Below are 21,643 nucleotides of genomic sequence, written 5' to 3' on the forward strand. Positions count from 1 at the left end.
CCCCGCTGGATACCGTGGTTCAAATCCCGGTCACTCCATGTGAAATTTGTGCTCGACAAAACGGAGGCGGGACAGGTATTTCTCCAGGTACTACTGTTTTCCGTGTCATCTTTCATTCCAACAACACTCTCCATTAACATTTCATTTCATCTGTCAGTCATTTATCATTGCCCCAGAGGAGTGCGACAGGCTTCGGCAGCTGGCACATTACCAATACTCACCGCTAGATGGGGGCTTCATTCATTCCATTCCTGACCCGGTCGAAGGACTGGATACAGGCTGTGGATATTCATTCAAATACCATCGGAGTGAGCCAAGATCAAACCTGCCAAGTTGGGAGTCAGAAGGCCAGTGCCTCAACAGTCTGAGCCGCAAGACCAGATTACCTCATTACCCCAACGACAATACACAACTCTACACTCTGGATACTTGGATACACTGTCTACTTTATAGTGAATACTGATGGAAAACTGGACAAGGACCTTTACGAAGCTTACCTGAAGAAAACATGAATGTAACTGCCTGCTCCCCAAAACATCAAAGTATACAAACATTATTAAAAATCACTGTAATATCCAACATTTTTTGTTTCTGGCGTTGAAGAAAGTGCAACAGGAAATGTAGAACACCTTACAGACTGTAATGTTACATGTATATAGACAACTTATAACACAGTACATATAAGACATTGCCTAGAATACTCCATGAAATTATTTTGTATCACTTTTTAGATATTCTTAGCATTTGAATGTAAACCATAACAAGTAAAATGCATAGAGGAGAATAAGCAACTGAATAAAAGAATTATACTACTTTTAAAGATGAAACATACAATCTGTAACATATTTTGTGGATAAATCTATTTTAAAAAATACACTCTTCATATACACATGACACATCACACCACCTAAATGGTGCTGGACTTTGTTCCACTGAGTCTCAGGTTCAATTCCCAAATGAGACGGAGATTTTAACCTTAATTGGTTAATTCATCTAAGTCAGGGGCTGGGTGTTTTTGATGGATTCAACATTACAAATCATCTTAGGTGGAGCCTAATCCTCACAGACATGCAGGTCGCCTATAGGCCGTCTACTATGAAAAGACCTGCATCAGGCCTCTCCAGAGGCCATACGCCATCATTACTATCACACCACCTACTACCACAGAAACACACAATAGTGAACATATCCCTCCAGATAGAGTTGGTGTTGGGAAGGGCAAGTAGCAATAAAACCAGACCAAATCTACATGTGCAACACAGTTCGCACCTGCGATCCTGGGTGTGGGAAAAGTGGTGGAAGAAGAAGATTACAGTAGGTCAGAATGTTGGATGCACCAACAAAGAGAAATGGAAACACTGAAAACAACTGACACTTTATTACAAAAACAGTTTTATTATACACAAGTATTTTATAACATGTCTTAACCCTTGTTTATATCTCTTGTCCACACAGGATCTAGTTGTGAAACAGCTGCTGGGCGACCTTCAAGATGGCGATACTGCCACTCAGCTGCACCCCAGCCTTTGACTCCATTTACAGTGAACCGTGCAAATTGTTCTACAATTCTGGTTTCCCATTCCCATCCAATAAAGAATTCAGCAGATGAAGTAACTTCAACTTGGATGGTATATAACTGCCCTCCTTGAAAAGAGAGAATAATCAGAAAAACTGATTGACTAAGAGGAAAATATGCAGTAAAACTAAGAATGCAATGTACTAGCAAACATAATAAGAAATATCACAGAGTGTAATGTGAGAAATACATTCATGGATAAGCAAGTCCTTATATTATCTGTACCTATTTATGTAAAAGAAAATTGAATAAACTATCATTTACAAGGCAAAATATGTTACATGACTGGCAGGCAAGAAGTTGTGATTATTTATCATCAGAATGGATTTGATTTGTAAAGTTCAGCATGACTGAAAAAGACATAAAAATGACATAGTTGGAAGAAATAGAAAAATAGTGAAGTAATTTCAATTTAATTTGCCACTTCAGTATACATAAAAGTCTTTTAAAGCAAACTGTCATGTTCTTTGCCTCATGAACTAGTTCAGACTGAACACAAGGCAAAATCCATCTAGAAATATTTTCTGTGTATGGCCTGGTGGCCATGATCGTTAAGACATCTAGTCTATATGTCTATTTGGTCTAATTCCGTGGTTAGGCAGTTTGAGTCCTGTAGGTCGAAAAAAAACATTCACCATCAGAATGTTGGCTGGCAGGGTAGGAGTGGTGGTATACAATTTATAATCACTAATCACAATTTCTAATCACCTCTCTGCAGTGCTCATATGGAAGGCCGGAGGGATGGGGACATTAAGCCTTGAATAGACCTCTTGGGGTATTCGACAGGAGTAGGCTGTGCCGGCACTGGGATTCACCCTCTCCCTTCCTATCATCATACATCATTAATTTCATCTCATTAACTCCTCTCATGAATCTGACATCATGAAGGGCATCCGGTTGTAAAAACTCACTACAAAGATTCGCTTCACTTCACACCCAACCCCGTAGAAAAACGGCACAAGGATTGGATGGACATACATACATAAAACACATGTCTATTTACCAGCATTCTAGACCAGTCTTCCCTTCTCATATAACCATCTGTATTTTTCTGATTACTATGCTGAATCAGACTCAGCAAAATGTCTTCTCAGCTAATCAACAGCACATTTTTATCATCAATTTCAGAACAGAAGTCTTAATTACAAACAAGCAACTAATATTTATAATAAATTTTACTGCTTAAAAACAGACATATCTGAAGGATGTTTGTCACCTTACTCCTAAGGACCCAACATGTTTTGTACTATAAAAGCATAAAATATTGTACTAAGGTTCCCTCTGCAGATCAGTTGTGATGTCATCTCCAGATCCCAAGATGGCAGTTTCAATCCCAGCAGCAGCCGGGCTGAGTGGCTCAGGCGGTTAAGGCGCTGGACTTCTGACCCCAACTTGGCAGGTTCAAACCTGGCTCAGTCTGGTGGTATTTGAAAGTGCTCAAATACGTCAGCCTCATGTCGGTAGATTTACTGGCACATAAAAGAACTCCTGCGGGACTAAATTCCGGCACCTTGGCATCTCCGAAAACCGTAAAAGAGTAGTTAGTGGGACGTAAAGCAAATAACATTATTATTATTACAATCCCAGCAGAGGTAGCTGAATTTCTGAATGTTGAGAAGAAACTCATGTCATATGATATAAATACATCTCTGGTGACATACTTGGTGTGTACCCAATAAAATAAATTATAATTCAGAAATAGGTCACCCTATAGTCTTTTAGTTCCTCTAACATTTCGCTATGTAAAACAGAACATTCAAATTGACATGTAGGTTGCCCAGATGGTATCAAAATGCCTGCACACAATAGCTGAGGCCATATCATCATCATCATCATCATCATCGATTGGTCGGACATGGAAGTACGCGTGAACTTCGCAGCTACAAGATAGCTCAAGAAAGTGGGTTTATATTGTGAAGGTGCTTACCAAAACAGGTTTGTACGCTTATTTTAAGCTCCACTGTATGGTAGATGTGTTTGTTTACAATTGGAATGACATAATATCCAGTGAAATATTGAAAAGCTTGTTGTGAGCAGCCATCATGCCAAAGATCAAAATCACTCAGAAGCAGCACTGCAGTAGATAGAAGATCGTCTTCTAGTGCAAGCACTCCTAGCACTCACTCAAGGCACCATCTCCTCGGTTCAAGCCACGGCCAATTAGACTCCCTCATTGGCATGATGGCAGAAGCAGAGATACAGTGTGATACAGTGGAGATGTCTGGAGTATCAAGGCAAAGCATCCACAATCGCAGAAACGGTAGAAGTATTGACTTAAATCTTTTTGATGATATCAGTCCGCAGATAACGGAGAATCAGTATGAAGAAGAGGTGCATCTTGACACTGCAAAATCACTGTTGAAGAACATCATGGCTATTCCTCGTAAGAATCTAAAAATGGAAATAAAAAAGGGCCTCATGAAGTTGGAAGAAGCTTTAGAGGCTGGAGCAACATGTAGGATGTCGTGGAAGAAACCTACAGAAGAAATGAAGCAGAGATCAACTGCCAGGACATCACCAGTGACAAATGACATGGAGGAAGACCAACGAAAATGGGAAAAGGTTCTATCCAAGAAGAAGAGTGAGGATAGGAAGCACAAGGATATTCCAACCAAACAGGCTGGAAACAATCTTGAAGGTACAGCGGTTAGCGAGAGTGGAAAACGAACTTATTCTAAATCAAGGAGTCGTTCAGAAGCCGTTATCATCAAACCAATGAACGGTAAGACTTTCGCTGATGTTTTGAAGGATATCAGGAACAGGGTGAAGCTGGAAGACAGTGGAGCAGGCAACTGATCTATCTGCAAAACAAGAGCTGGGGCTGTTCTTCTTGAGTTCAATAACAACAACACAGATTGAAAACAGGGACATATTCAGTAAATCTCTGAGACATGCCCTCGGACAAAATGTGATGTAAAGGCTTTAATACGCTGAACTACACTGGAGATTTGAGACATGGATGGCATCACTACCGCTGCAGATGTGGAGGAAGCTGCAAGACAAGATTCCGGTAATCCTCATGGAGAGCTAAAAATATTGGTCAGAAAATCAAACAGCTAGGGTCAGAAACCTGCCATCTTCGAAACTAAAGATAAGGATGCTCAGAAACTACTGGAAGCTGGAAGAATAATGATAGGATGTCCGTACTGCAGAGTACGTGCTAGAACCATGTTACCTCGCTGCTTTCGATGCCTATCATATAGACACCTGGCAAGAAATTGCACAAGCCCTGACAGAAGTAAGCTCTGTTTCAAGTATGAGAAATCTCGTCATAAGGTAGTAGACTGCAAAAAGAATAATCTGCGATGCATACTTTGTACAGGTAAAGGTGTCAAAGATGCTAAACAAAATCATGTTTCTAGATTGGGTGTATGCAAAATATTTCGTGAAGCTCTTGAAAAGGCCAAAACTCACAGCAAATGACGTGAATCCTTCAAGCAAACAGGCACAGGAGTCAAACAGCTAACGGCCTTCTGACACAGCTGATTTATGAGATGGAAACAGACATCATTATTAGCGAAACATTTGCTGGCGGGACCTAGTGTTTACAGTGCACTATGTCTTCTGGTATAGGCTAGAGCAATTTTGTTACTTTCATTGATCTGTCCCTGTCTTATACTTGGCTTTGACAATTTGAAAGTGACTGAGGTATGAGCGATGCTAGTAATGCCATTCCTTATGCAGCTAGTCCCTGCTATGAATGGTGTGAAACTATTGTTCATAGGGTCAGTTGCTGCATGCATTTCAGTGGGCTTGGCAGACTAATATGTAATAGCAACTTCTGGCTCAGTGAAGAAAGCAACGGGAAACTACCTCACTCCTCATTTCCCTAGTACGCCTCTTCAGTGATGCCTAGGCCATCTATGACAGCTGATGGCAGAGCTGTTGAGGATCCAACAAGCCTTCGGCTGATGACTAAACATACACACATCAAGAGAGGGACCATCCAGGGTGGTTTGTGGATAATCTTGGAACAGCTGCAATTTGGATACAAATCTAGGAAAATTATCAGTAACAGAGGATGGATGTGAAAATGGTTTTGTTTGGGTACAGATTGGGGGAATCACTATTGTAAGTTGTTATTTTACGCCAAATGAATCTGTTCCCAACTTCCAGATGAAACTTGATGGCTTTGAGGATGCATTATGCGGAATGGAAAACAGACTAGGGGTCGCTGGAAATTTTGATGCTCAAGTGCCGGAATGGGGCATGTCACAGACAGACTCCAGAGGATGACGTATAATGGAGATGGCAGCCAGAACAGGTTTGGTGGTCAACAACATTGGAAATGTGCCAACATTTCGACAGCCAGGATGTCAGGGAACAATACCAGATGTAACCTTCTCATCGGAGGATATTGCGCCTAAGATTACTGAATGACAACTGATTGAGAACTATACGGGGAGTGATCACTAATATATCATCTTTCGACTGCTCCAGGAACCTCCTCAAGTAAGAAACATCTTGCGCAGGCCAGCACGGTGGAACATAGCCAGTATCAACACGGAAATCTTTCTTGATGTAATACAGAAAGAATGGAATGGAGAACATAACAGAAAAATGTTTTGGCTATAGAGGAAAAGAAGCAGCTGGTGTATGTGTTGATCTCACCATGCAGCTAATCCAGCAAGGATGCAATGTCTCAATGTCCCGATAGAGACCACGAACTAGCAAGTGCCCAGCGTACTGGTGGACCAAAGAGATTGCTGAACTAAGAAGGAATAGTCTGCAACTTCGACATAGGGCTCAGAGGATGAGAGGCAGTCCAGAGAATACCTCAGCCCCAACTTAGTTCAAGTCAGCGAAGAAGGAACTCCGCAATGCAATTAGAAACAGTAAAGCCGATAAATGGTTGGCACTGGCTAAGAAAGTAAAAGATGATCCATGGGGACTAAGTTACAAGATTGTAATGAAGAAACTCGGGACATTTTCAACCCCGAGCATGGATCCACAAACCATTAAAGAAATTGTGGATACACTATTCCCTGACCATCCAGAGAGGACAGACTGTGACGATGGAAAAGACCTGGATGATATACCTCTCTTCCCGGTAGAAGAGCTAAACAGAGCTATTAGCTCTCTTAGAAACAAGAAGACTCCAGGACCAGATGGTATACCTGCAGAACTGCTAAAGATAATATCAGAACTCCGTCCAGAACTGTTGCTGAATATATACAATCACTGCCTGGAGCGGGTGTTTTTAGTCCCCGATGGAAAATGGCCCAACTGGTTTTGATCAGCAAAGGAAAACATGGTGGGTATAGACCTTTATGTATGTTGGACACAGCTGGAAAAGGCCTGGAGAAACTTCTATAGTCCAGAATTATCTCAGCAGTTCAGCTAGCAGGGTTTATCTGCTCGTCAGCATGCATTTTGGAGAGGGCACTCAACTATGGATGCAGTGTGGGAGGTGGTGAATACAGCAGAAAGAGCAGAAACGGGCAGTCATCATTCCTGTAAATTGACACTTCTTGTGACCCTGGATGCTTTCAATTCGGCAAGGTGGAGCGATGTGTTGGAAGCTCTTGAAAAAACTTTCAAACTACTACAGTATCTTATACGCATAATGAGAGACTACTTCAAGGATCACACTCTGCTGTACGATATGGAAGATGGACAAAGGACAAAACGGCTAAAGGCTGGTGCAGCGCAGGGATAGATCCTTGGCCCATATCTTTGGAACATCATGTATGATGGCTTGTTATGTTTGGAGATGCCAGGGGACATGAAGCTTGTTGGCTACGCTGATGATGTGGCCGCCTTGATAGTGGCTCGTAAGGTTGAGATGGTTCAAATCAAACTGAACCACGTGATGCGGCACATAAAAGAATGGATGATGAGTCACAGGCTAACGCTACCAGAACACAAAACGGAGATAGTTCTTTTGACGAGGAATAGGATCGAGAGACTTGTGCCAATGACTGTTGGAGAGTTAGTAATTGAAACGGCTATGAGCATAAAATATCTAGGAGTGACATTTGACTCCAAGCTCACATTCTGGAATCATATTCAGAGAGCGACAGATAAGGCTGTAAAATACATGACTGTACTTAGTAGACTGATGGAAAATATTAAAGGTCCGAAATCCAGTAAACAACGTCTTCTCATGTCGACTGTTCAGTCAGTGCTCCTGTATGGCTCTGAAATCTGGGCTGAATCCTTGAGATTTGCTTGGTATTGAAGAAGGATAGCTGCCGTACAACAGAGAGTAGCTTTACGTATTGCATGTGCACACCGCACAGTTTCTGAACCTGCAATCCTCACGGTGGCAGCAACAGCTCCAATAAATCTACTTGCATTGGAGCGACAAGAAATCTGGTGTACCCAAGGAGAGCTGGGAAAGAAATGTGCATAGAAGCGTGCCTTCAGTCAACAGATGAGGCGATGGCAACTCAGATGGGAAAGTGACCCTCAGGGTAAATGGACTAAGCAACTGATACCACGCTTGGATATCCGGGTTGAAAGAGTTATAGGTGAAGTCAACTATTACCTCACATAGCTTCTAACAGGACATGGATATTTTCAGAAATTCCTAAATAAAGTGGGCAGAGAGATTGATGCATGTACTGTGACGACACCTTCACACCTTCTTTGTGTGCGGCCATTGGATGATAAAGAGAAGATGTGTGGAAACTGAATTGGGAGAACTGACACCAAATATTATTTCTGTGATGCTACGAAACCAAGAATCCTGGGATCAGGTGGCAGTGTATGTGGAGGATGTCCTTCGTCAGAAGAAGAGGATTTGGAAGTGTACGAATGCCCATAAAGGAGAAATAAAGAAGGAAGAAGTCTGAAAGACTAAGTAAGCACGACATCACCCTGAAGTAATGTGAGAGCGGTTCCGGGGTGATGATACACATCGTGCGAAAACGGTGTGTGGTTTTCAGTGGGTAAGAATCCCACACACTTGTGAAGTGTGAACCCTTCACAAATGTGTTTTGAAGACTTTCCACAGTACCTCGTAAAAAAATTTTTAAAAAAAGATTATATTGGAAGTGTACAAATTATTATTATTATTATTATTATTATTATTATTATTATTATTATTATTATGGGTTGTTGTTACATGATGGAAAGATGGATGAATATCTGTGTGTGCTTCTTATGATGAATTCGTAAGCAATTAATGATATGCGTCGCTAGAATTTGAGCTAGAATATTCTTCTAGTACCTGTGGTATTGTTTTACAACTTCATCAAATTATTTCGTCGACTTGTAGACAAATTAATTGTAGATAAGTGTTTGATCATTCAGGATTTAGATTATAAGTTGCTTTCAAGGAATATATGACATCAAAGACAGGATCCTTCGCCGCCGAAGCTCAGTCATGGCCAGTTAGATTCCTTTCTTGCATGATGACGGAGCAGAAGTTCAGAGAGATTCGGTAGAGCTCTCTCTTTCGTGTCAGATTAGGAGTGCAAACGTACTTGAATGTGCCAGTTTTGGAACACAGGATATGACGCAAGTACCTAATGGGAGGAGTGAGGAAATAATAATGGACGAACAGCATAAAGAGGAGGAACATCTTGAGATCGCAAGGGCATTGGTGAAAAGCATTCTAGCTGTTCTGCTTAAGAACCTTAAGTTGGAAATCCAGAATGGATTACGAAAATTGGAGGAAGCTCTCGATGCTGGAGCAGCATGCAGGACATCCTGGAAGAGAGATAGGGAAAATCTAAAACAGGAACAAACAACCGTAGAGATAAATTAATTGCCTACGACACCATTAGTGACGAACAGGGAGGAGAAAGATAAGGAGAAATAGGTCGAGATTTCCTATAAGAAAAAAAAAACAAGAAGAAAATGATGGAGGATAAAGATATCCAACCTTTAACAGATAAGGTAGATTCTGGCAGAATGGAGGTCATTGATAGTGGGAAAAAACAAGATAAACGGACACATTTAAAATCAAGGGATCGTTCTGATGCTATCCTTATCAAACCAACAAACTGCAAGACTTTTGCAGATGTTCTGAAGGGTATTCGGAGTAAAATAAAACCGGAAGACAGCGGTGTGAGTATTCGATCTATTCGTAAAACTCAGACCGGGGCGATTCTTCTCGCTTTTAATAAAGACACACAAAACGAGAACAGGGACAATTTTACTAAATCTTTAAGGGATGTCCTTGGAATGGATGGTGATGTGAAGACTTTAACTCCCCGCACTACCTTGGAAATTCGGGACATGGACAGTATCACCACTGCTTTAGATGTAGAGGAAGTTGTAAGACAGGATCTTCAGAATTTCGAAGGAGAATTGAAAGTTGCAATGAATAATCCGAACAGAAGAGGGCAAAAACTTGCTATCATTGAGATAGAAGATAAGGAGGCCCAGAAACTTTTAGAAATGGGTAAAATTAAAATAGGATGGTTGGATTGTAGAATCCGAAAAAGGATCGTGGTATCTCGCTGCTTTAGATGTCTTTCATATGGACACCTTGCACGAAACTGCAAAGGTGCAGATAGAAGCAAAATTTGTTTTAAGTGTGGAGAATCGGGCATAGGGCGGTAGGTTGCAAAGCAAATCCGAGATGCATAATTTGCACAGACATTAACGTCAACGAAGCTAATCGAAGTCATGTACTTGGCCCAAAAGCCTGCACAGCGTTTCGTGAAGCTCTCGAAAAGGCTAAAACTAGCAGTAAATTATGAAGGTTATTCAGGCAAATATGCACAGGAGTAGAACTGCCAATGATCTTTTGACGCAGATGACCTTTGAGGTAGGAGTAGACGTATTTCTTCTCAGTGAATCTTATCAAGACAGAGACCACCCAGGATGGTTCGTGGATAATTGTGGGACAGCTGCAATTTGGATACCAGATTTGGGTAGATGCCCAGCATCAAACCAAGGATGCGGAGACGGTTTTGTTTGGGTCTGTACTGGTAGATATACTTTAGTGAGCTGTTACTTTACGCCACATGAGTCAGTATTTGAATTTCAGGCTAAGCTGGACGGCTTAGAGGACATATTACAAGGTTTTGACAACGGTTTAATCGTGGCTGGTGATTTCAATGCCCAAGCACTAGAATGGGGTATGCCACAGTATGACTCTAGAGGGCACCGAACGATGGAGATGGCCTCTAGGCTGGGTTTGACGGTCAATAATATTGGAATGTACCAACCTTTCGACGACCGGGCTGTAGAGGAACCATACCGGACGTGACTTTTGTATCTGAGGACATCGTGTCGAATATCAATGACTGGCAGGTGATTGAAGAATACACGGGAAGTGATCACCAGTACATTACTTTTCGTATTATTCCTGAAACTTCACAGATTAATATTACATTGTATAAACCAACACGGTGGAATATAGAAAGTATGGACAAAGAAAAATTTCTTGCTATCTTAAGAAATGAAATGGATAGTATAACAGAACAAATATGTTGTTATAAAGGGAAAGAAGCAGCTGAGAAATGTGTTGAGCTCACCATGCAGCTTATTCGGAGAGCATGTGAGCTTTCCATGACTCATAATACATTACGAAACAAGAAGCGTTCAACGTACTGGTGGACCAAGATATTGCTGACCAGAGAAGACGTTGTCTGCAACTTAGACGGAAGGCACAGAGAGCACGAGTCAGCCAAGAAGACACCTCACTCACAGCTGAGTATAAGTCAGCGAAGAAAGAATTGAGAAATGCTATCAAATGGTGGAAAATTGCTAAAGAAGTGGATGACGATCCATGGGGTTTAGGATACAAGTCGTTATGAAGAAACTTGGAAGTTTCTCGAACCCAATCATGGACTCAAATGCAATTAAGGATATTGTGGATACATTATTCCCAGATCATCCTGAGAGGTCTGCTGCTGCTGCTGCTGCTGCTGCTGCTGCTGCTGCTGCTGATGATGATGATGACGACGACTTCATAGACGATGTGCCACTTTTTACATGAGAAGAATTGACGAGAGCGATTAGGTCCCTTAGAAATAAAAAGGCCCCAGGACCAGATAGTATTCCAACAGAGATATTAAAGCTGATAACAGATTTCTGTCCACAACTACTGCTGAAAATGTACAATAGCTGCTTGCTATCAGGGGTGTTCAGTGTTCGCTGGAAAACAGCTTGGCTAGTTTTAATAAGCAAAGGAAAATTTGGGGGCTATAGGCCTTTATGTATGCTGGATACTGCTGGTAAAGGATTAGAGAAACTTTTGCAGCCAAGAATACTTTCAGCAGTTCAACTAGCTGGGGACCCCTCTGATCGTCAACATGGTTTTTGAGGAGGGCATTCGACAATCGATGCAGTATGGGAAGTGTTGACTACAGCTAAAAGGGCACAAATGAGTAATCATCACTCTCGAAAAGTGACACTCCTTGTGACCCTGGATGTTAAGAACGCTTTCAACTCGATAAGTTGGAATGACATATTGGAAGCGCTTCAAAATACTTTCAAACTACCGGAGTATCTCATGCGCATAATGAGAAATTATTTGAAAGATCATACTCTAGTATATCACACAGAAAATGGGCAGAGAGTGAAACGACTCACAGCTTGTGCAGCACAAGGGTCCATCCTTGGCCCAAATCTGTGGAACATAGTGTATGATGAATTGTTGAGGTTAGAGATGCCAGAAGACACAATGCTAGTGGGCTATGCTGATGATATAGCTGTTTTGATAGCTGCTCAAAATTCGGAGTTGGCTCAGTTTAAGCTAAATCAAGTAATGCGACGGGTGAAAGACTGGATGGCGAATCACAGATTACAGCTGGCAGATCATAAAACAGAGATTGTTCTCTTGACAAGAAAAAGGATTACGACTACCATTCCAATGTATATTGGACAAACAGAAATCGAAACATCTAGAAGTATAAAGTACCTCAGAGTGACACTTGATACCAAACTTACTTTTTGGGATCATATCAAACGGGTGACAGATAAGGCGGTGAAAACAATGATTGCGCTGAGTAGATTAATGAGCAACGTTAAAGGTCCGAAGTCTAGCAAACGACGACTTCTGATGTCGATAGTTCACTTGACACTTCTATGTGGTGCCGAAGTCGGGGCTGAATCTCTGAAGTTTGAAAAATACCGGGGAAGGATAGCTGCGGTACAGCGGAGATCAGCTTTGCGTATTACAAGCACATATCGCACAGTATCCAAACCTGCATTCCTTACGATAGCAGCGGTAGCACCGATTGATTTACTTGCCTTAGAGAGACAGTAAGTCTGGCGAACTCAAGGAGAGCTCGGAAAGAAGCGTGCTAAGGAGCTAGCTTATAGGCAACAAATGGAGCGGTGGCAGCAAAGATGGGAGGAAGATCCTCAAGGAAAATGGACTAAGCGGCTGATACCACGCCTAGCTGATTGGGTTGACCGAGCTCATGGCGAGGTTAACTTTTACATTACGCAACTATTGACAGGTCCCGGATACTTCAGGAAATTTCTACATAGAGTAGGTAGAGCGAGCGACTTGGCGTGTATTTATTGCAATGATATAGACGATGTATTTCACATATTTTTCGTATGGTATCATTGGTCAGCTCAGAGAAGATGTTTATATACTGAGCAAGGAGAGTTGACGCCAGAAACTATTGTGCAGGTGATGCTACGAAACCAAGAATTTTGGGATCAGATAGCAGTATATGTAGAAGGCATCCTGCGTCAAAAAAGAGAGATACGAATGCTCATGAACGGCAGTAAGGAGAAATAAAGGAAGAAGAAACCTGAGAAATTAGCACGACACCGCCCTGAAGTAATGCGAGAGCGTTTCCGGGGCGGAGATATACGTCATGGAAAAAGGGTGTGTGGGTTTTAGCGAGTAGGAATCTCACACGCTTGTGGAGTGTGGACCCTCACAAGTGTCTAATGAAAGATTTCCCAATAATAAAAATATTATTATTATTATTATTATTATTATTATTAATAACAACAACAAATACATTAATTCTGGAAGATATCCTGGTGGCAAAGCTTACTTACAGCAGTACAACAGCAAAATAAATTTAAAATATGTTGTATGTCCGGCGCTCCCTTCTCGCTCCGCCAGCCAGCTACACGCGCGCCAGTGTGTCATTCTTCTAGCCTCGACGCGCAGCCCTCAGTGCGCATGCCTGGACCGTCGTGTGTGTACTATAAAGAGGAACTCCCGGCCTGTCCAGAGGCCCACTTGCCCCGGTGTCCAGCTCCAGAATACACCCTACGTCGAGCACGGAGGCTACTCCTCTTGAAAATGTGCTTCGGCCAGGTGGACTGAATTTCTGGCAGTACGAGGTCTCACCTCTGGACACCGCTCCTCTTGCCTATTCCTCTGCACATGTCCAGTCATACTATTACATGCCGTATATTTCCCTAATTAATGCAAGCTCCCTTGGTTTCGCTAAGTAAGAATTCCTCCAACATTGAACTTGCTTTTATGAACTCAGCAAGGAAGGACTTTCAAAGACATTTGTGTCAGTGCTTCTGATAGTTTTCGACTATCAACTTTTCATATCACAAGGACTATCTTTTCGAGATAGTAGTGGATGTAAATACTGCAAACTTGTATATAGTGTACAAAAGATAGACTCTTTCTCAAGATTCCTAATTCATTTTGCTTCAAGTTAAATTTCAATTTTATTTGTGTAAATAGTGTATTTTGCATTTGAAGCGAATAATAAAGTTGTGTTTTGTAAATCTCAACCTTGGTTACAACAAAATATGACATAAGAACAACAAAAATACAACAAATAATTACATGAAAATTAACTATTACAAGAAATTATATCAAAACAAAAACATTTGAATGAGAAAAAATTCACAATAAAGGTAGTAGATACATTAAAACAAGAAACAAAGACAATTAAAAGCGACATACAAATAGTGTAACATAATCATAAGCAATAGCACAGAAATTACTATGAAATTAATAGAAAATATTTCCTTATATAGCGTAACATACTCACAAATTCACCCAAACTTTACAAAATATTCCATTACAAGTAGTATGGCACAATAATAGTTACAAGACAATCACATACAAATTTACAGATAACTTAAATATTTCCAATAACTTAAACACTACGGTTTACAGTAGACAGTGAGCAGCACAAATGACTTACCAGAAGTTTAACATTATAAATACATTATCATCACATACCGTACAACAGGGTGAGAAAGTGACAGTGACATAATTTCAGCTAACTGGCCTCCCAGTGCCACCTAGTGCCAAATATCAGAATGAGGCCCAAACCAAAGCTTTGTTTATATTTGAAGGTTGGCAGCTATGATTTCTTCCTGTATTTATTCCTTCATCTTGGCATGAACAGCTTGTTTACTCATCATTCTTGCTCTTTTGTATAAATGTACATTGTCTGCTACAAAACAACTTCTGCTATAAAATGTAGTCAACAGTTAAGTGGATATTTTGAATCCTGTGGTTTTCACGGTCATATCTTAGTTTCAAACACATGTTGATATCATAGTTCTTTCATAAAATCAACTTATATTAAAATGAGAAAATTGTGGGGTGAAAATATGACATTGCTATTTTTTTTAACAGTTTATTACAGGTACTGTTTCCTCTATAATGAGATGAATATATAACGGGAAGATTGGTGGACGAAATTACTGAAACTGGACAGATGATCAGTTAGAAGTTGCACTGAATGAAATCAAAGGGAAAAAAAGCTTTGATTCGTCAAGTGGCAGAGAAATGCAGAATCCATCTGAACACGTTATGGCAAAAATTGCTTGGAAAACTTGCCAAAAGTCAGGTGGCCAAACACTGTTCTCCTTTGAAGAAGAGAAAATGATTCTTTCTCATGTGATTGCCCTGGCAACATATGGTTTTCCTGTTACTGTTAATGAATTATGTCTCTCAATATGATCATACCTTGGCAGGATAGGCTGTAAAGTAAAACATTTCAAGGACAATACCCCTGGGAAAGACTGGGCCTATCACCTCTTACACAAGCACAAAATCAGTTTGAGTTCTAGAATGGCTCAATACTTCTCTCGATCATGTGCTAAACTTGATAGTAATATTATCAGTGAATATTTTGATATAATCTTTTGAGAGAAATTGAGGGAATTCCTCCTCAAAATCTCTGGAACTATCATGAAACTAATCTGGAGGATGATCCAGGCTCCAAGAAAATTCTAGCAAGGAGAGGCACAAAGTACTTTGACCAGATTTTATTTTCTGCTAGTGGTTTAACATCACACTAACAACACATCAAAGGTTTTTGATGGTGCAAGGATGGGAAAGGGCTAGGATTGGGAAGGTAGCATCCGTGGCCTTAATTAAGGTACAGCCCCCCCAGCGTTTGCCTGATGTAAAAATGGCAAACCACAGAAAGCCATATTTTACTCTGCTGACGGTGGAATTTGATCTTACCATCTCCCGAATGCAAGCTCACATGCAAGGAGATGGGATCCAGATAAATTGTAAGAAAAGTGTGTGAGAGATTGTTTCAAGAAACATGTTGCACAAGGACTAAATGAAAAGGCTGAAGGAATTAGATGAAAAAATGAAATAGCGTATGGCTTTTAGTGCCAGGAGTGTCCGAGAACATGTTTGGCTCGCCAGGTGCAGGTCTTTCGATTTGACGCCCGTAGGCGACCTGCAAGTCATGATGAAGATGAAATGATGATGAAGATGACAAATACACCCAGTCCCCGTGCCAGAGAAATTAACCAATGATGGTTATAACTCCCGACCCTACCGGGAATCGAACCCGGGACCCCTGTGACCAAAGGCCAGCACGCTAACCATTTAGCCATGGAGCTGGACACAATAGGTGAAGAGTGGAAAATAGTGAAGAATGAGATCAGTAGGGTTGCTGAAGAAAGGCAAGATAAGTAAGAATCAGTGGATAACTCGGGATACACTAGGCCTGACTGATGAACGGCAAAAATAAAAGGATTCAAAAAATGAGAGGGCAGAAAAGAATACAGGCATTTGGAGAAAGGAAAACTAAGTGTATAAATATTAAGAGCTCATATGGAAGACCACTTCTGGGGAAAGAAGACGAGGCAGAAAGATGGCAGCGACATATCCAACAGTTGTATCGTGGGAAAGAAGTGGTTGATAAGATTCTGTAACATGAAGAGGCTGTTGATACTGATGAAATGGGAGACCTAAGCTTTGAGAGACCTAAAAAGGAACAAGGCACCTGGAATTAATGACATATCCTCAGAATTACTGTTTGCCTTAGGAGAAATTAGCATGGCAAGGTTATTTCATTTACAGAAGGTCGTTCAGGATCTCTGGTGACGAGTTTGAAGGTCACTGGTGGTGGCACTGTTATCAACTTGAGCATGTCAAAATAGGGAGTGATGATTCACGTTAGTACTGAGAACGTGTACGTAGAGTATTAAGTTTTAGTGAATTTCACACTTTGCTGTATTCAGTCAGTGTTTTTTGTATGAGGTAGTAACTATCGCACACGTCATTATACAGTGAACAAACACAGTCATCCGCTGGGTTGTGGAATTTTGTCTATGCACTTATTTTGTGGTGGAAGCCATGTATCCCATTTAAGTGATTAGAAAAACTGCAAACTCAATGTAATTGATCAAGCTTACCATTCCCCAACAACACAGAATATTAAATAGTAAGCAGATCAAAACATTACAAATTCGATCAATCGACTGTAGTCGCTACTGCTTTCTATAGGCTACCCATATAGCTACTGATGCTATTGGTTACCTCATTTGAGATCTCATTTGTCTTTTTATGTTTATCAAGTTTTCTTTACATGTTATTCCTAGCATAAGAGACATGCTCTAGATTCATGTCTTTATGACTGGAAAAAAATGCTTCTATTACGCGGATAAATACCGTATGTCCATTTTATCTGGCAGAAGAACAAATTTCCAGATTTTTTTTCTGAATTCTCTGACATTTCCCGGTTTCCCTGGTTTTCCATACAGGTGGACACCCTGAACAGGAAATGCTCATAAACCATCATAACAATTCTAGCTTGACTCTAGATGGAATGAATATAGAAAGGGTAGAAGAATTTTTCAACTTAGGAAACATGGTAAGCCAGGATGGAGGTGTATTTAGAGATGTGATGAGTCATATAAAGTCAAAAGAGCTTTTGCACAGTTATGACCAATATAGGGATCCCCTCACATTCGCATAAAAACGAAGCTAAGAAGGTTCAACTCAAATGTTAAATCTCTGTTATTGTATGGAAGTGAGACCTGGAAAGTGACCAAAGACAGTACCACAATGTTACAGACTTTTATAAATCGTTGTTTGATGTAGATTATGAGAATATGGTGGCCAAGGACTATCTCAAAGAAAGACGTTTGGGAGGCCACAAGTCAAAGTTCCATATAGCAACAGACTATGAGAAGAAAATGGAGATGGATTGGGCACACCCTGAGAACAACACAAGAAAGTATCGTAAGGCAGGCATTGAGTTGAAATCCACAAGGTAGTTGCAGGCAAGGCAGACAAAGGATTACCTGGAAGAGGACCATAGACAGAGAGATTGCTGGAGTCAACATGACATGGAGGGAGGTGAAAGCATTGGCAGCAGATAGAACAAGCTGGGGAAATTTCGTCGAGGCCATATGTTTCACCTAGGAATTAAAGGAAATAAGTCAAGTCATTTGATAGGATGGATTATGGGCCTTGAGAAAACTTCTGTGCTAACAAAGAAAATGTGTTGATCGGAAACATCTCAACCAGGTTCCGTTGTAACAAGTTTTTAGTATCTTCTGACCTTGAACACAAAATCACCACTCATAATATAAGATTCAGAATGATAAGTAAACTTGTGTCCTCATCCCGAGGTGGTGCAGCTCTTTTCAGGCACACTCCCATTGGAGGAGAGCTGCATGTACCATTTCAGCCACATACCAGCCCTCCTGCCATACTTAAATTTCTGGCAGTACCAGGAATCGAACCCGGGCCACCGAGGACGGCAGCTAATAACACTAACCGTTACGCTACGGAAGCAGACATTCGGAATGATAACACTGCATCACACCTATACAATTATTTGCAAAAGGTAACATCAACATAGTCAGGGTAAATTTGTCATGAAGCACAAGAAAATTTAAACTGTGCTTCATATAAATTTCACATCTTACAAAATCTACATCTACAGACACACTAGGTACTGTATATTTTACCTGCTGAGACAGTGAAGCCATAGTCAGTTGGAGGGTTCCCCTTCTCTCCATGTTGGTGGAGCTGTAAGCTGCAATATGCTACTGGAATAAGACTCCCATCTGCAAGGTAGATGTAGCCAATCTCCACACTAAATAAGGAAACATCACATTATTTATTTTCCTTATTTTACAACCAGAATTATCCTTAATTATTAACATTAAGATAATCTTTATTGGGTAAAGTGGCTGCTGTCAGTACCAGGATTTTTATTTTTTTTTACAATTGGCTTTACATCACACCAACACAGATAGGTCTTATAGCAACGACTGAATAGGAAAGGGCTAGAAGTGGGAAGGATGTGGCCATGGCCTTAATTAATCTAGAGTCCCAGGCATTTGCCTGGTGTGAAAATAAGAAAACACATAAAACCATCTTCAGGGCTGCCAACAGTGGGGTTTGAACCCACTATTTTCCAAATGCGAGCTCACAGTTGCACGCCCCTAACAACACGCCCAACTCGTTCAATCTAGGATTTAACCTTGGATTTCTGGATGGTACAGTTTCTCAATCCTATAGTGAGGCATTACTTAACTCACTGTAATGGTGTTCCTGCACCTTCAAGCAAGCAGAAACAACAACTTCAAGTGAATACACTAAGATGATATCCGAAAAGTTTTACATTGTGTTTTGTGAAAAGAGAAACTGCCCTGAGAAGTTTGTGTCCTTTATTGCTCCAGTACTATAGAACACAGTTAACTGCACCTTGTGTACCAGTTAATACTCTGTTCCACTGTCAGAGTACAACTACACTCTTCAGTTCAACAAAACCTGGCTACAGTGACAGAAGGAAAATGGTCAACATACTGATGGTGTTAATGTAACATGTCTTTTCTGCTGCATCGTCTCCTGAATGGCAAAGAAAATAAATCGGATGATGGATGAGGACTCCACATGTCCTATATACCAGTATATAAACGATACGAGAAAAGAACTGGAATCACTGATAAGGCCATTTTGCACATGATGTTATACTGTGCAGTAACAGGATTGTGAGCAACTGCAAAAAGACCTCAACGATGTTGTGAGATAGACAACAGACAATCTCATGATGGTAAACTGGATGAAAAGTAAGGTTATAAGTTCCACCAGTTTTATAAGTTTCCTATCAGTTTAATTACTATGTTGATGGGGTGAAAGTACCTCATGGGATCATTGTAAGTACCTAGGTGTTCACATAAGGGAAGATTTTTCATTCGGGTAATCATATTAACTAGGCTGTAAATAGAGGTTACAGATCTCTTCATATGGTTATGAGGGTAGTTAGGGGTTGCAGCAAGGATGTAAAGGAGAGGGCACACAAGTCACTGGAAAGAAAGAAAGAAAGAAAGAAAGAAAGAAAGAAAGAAAGAAAGAAAGAAATCAATCAATCAATCAATCAATCAATCAATCAATCAATCAATCAATCAATCAATCAATCAATCAATCAATCACCACTTATCTGCATTTAGGGCAATTGGAGTATGGTTCCAGTGTATGGATCCCTTAACAATATTACTTGATTCAAGAACTGGAAAACATCCAAAGGAAAGCAACACAATTTCTTCTGGATGATTTCTGACAAAAGAGTAATGTTACAAAAATGTTACAAACTTAGGGCTGGGAAGACTTGGGAGTAAGGAGAAGAGCTATTCCTCTATGCAGTATGTTTTGAGCTGTCAGTGGAGAGGTGGCACGGAATGATATTATTGCAGAAATAAGCTTGAACAGAGTTTTTAAAGTAAGAAGGATCATAATATGAAGATAAAGTTGGAATTCAACTGGGCAAATTGGAGCAAATGTTTGTCTATAGGAAGAGGAATTAGAGAATGGAATAATTTACCAAGGGACATGTTCGATAGATTTCCAACTTCTTTAAAATAATTTCAGGAAGCCAAGTTAAAGACTGATAGGGAATCTGCCATCGGGGGTGACAGTCCTAAATGCAGATCAGTAGTGACTGACTTCTATATAGATAAGACAGATAGACAGAAAGATATAGATACAGCATTGGTTTGTCTTCCAAGTACAGTACTTGAAACTTTTCACAATTTCACAATCTTGTCCTCCAATTTCTATGGTACCTTCCCTTCTCTGTAGTCAAGAGAATTGTCTTGCTTTCCTCCATGTTTTATTTTCACTCCATAATTAGCAATACACTCACTCGCTATGTTCAGTTGAAGCTCAGAATAATTATAAGAACATACATAGTGCATAATCACAATGACAAGTCAGTGTACGAACACGGAGCAATAGAAAGGAGATATAAGGGTAAACAAAAACAACATAAAAGGGCAAGGAAGAACTTCACATCTGGTGTCTGTAATAGTGGAACTGTTATTATTTAAGCTTAGACTTGGGATTTTTGTCTTACAATTTGAATGAAGGTACTTTATCAGCATTTTCCTGGAGTAATGGAGGAGATTCAGAAGAAATCAAACCCAGGATACATATAGGAAGCTACTGTTAAGCAGAACTGAACCACTCAACTTAAGGTCAAGTCCTGCCGTGCTACACATCTAAGTACACATTACTATGAAGGTAAATCTTTGAAAAAGAGTTGAAAATTGCAATAAGGCTTATGTATGAATATCTAATTTTTGAAACTTGATACTATACCGGGAAAATGTAACAGGAGTACTAACTACTCCAACAGAAATGCGTCTCCCATCCTCCAAAGTTATGAAGTGCAGTACATAACGATGAAAATTCTTCCATTCTCTTTTTTCACCATAGCTATGGTCTCTAACACCACTCATTTTGAATGAATACAGCCTGTCATTAATATGTAGTTGTCCGTGCATGTCTCCATGCTGTTCATAGTGAGTTTGATGGAAACTGAAAATATTAAGACATACAATTAAACATTTATAGTTTGGCTATTTTCTCACATTTATTTTCATTCCATAATCACCAATATACTCACTCAGTATGTCTAGTTGAAGCTCAGAATAATTACATGAACATACATAGTGGAT

The 21,643-nt window shown here is 40.3% G+C and overlaps 1 protein-coding gene across 1 annotated transcript in view; it reads right to left on the bottom strand.

The window, feature by feature from the left end:
• Nucleotides 1-1,356: 1,356 nt before the first annotated feature.
• Nucleotides 1,357-21,643, bottom strand: part of LOC136863051 (uncharacterized) — a 73,027-nt gene continuing 52,740 nt past the window's right edge. The window contains exons 6-8 of the mRNA XM_067139375.2: nt 21,285-21,503; nt 18,650-18,777; nt 1,357-1,644 (exon numbers count right to left, since the gene is read on the bottom strand). Of these exons, the coding sequence (XP_066995476.1) occupies nt 1,424-1,644; nt 18,650-18,777; nt 21,285-21,503 (568 nt within the window). The 3' untranslated portion in view covers nt 1,357-1,423. The remainder of the gene's footprint in view (nt 1,645-18,649; nt 18,778-21,284; nt 21,504-21,643) is intronic.

Source organism: Anabrus simplex, chromosome 2 (genome assembly GCF_040414725.1).
Source record: "Anabrus simplex isolate iqAnaSimp1 chromosome 2, ASM4041472v1, whole genome shotgun sequence".
Lineage (NCBI taxonomy): Eukaryota > Metazoa > Arthropoda > Insecta > Orthoptera > Tettigoniidae > Anabrus > Anabrus simplex.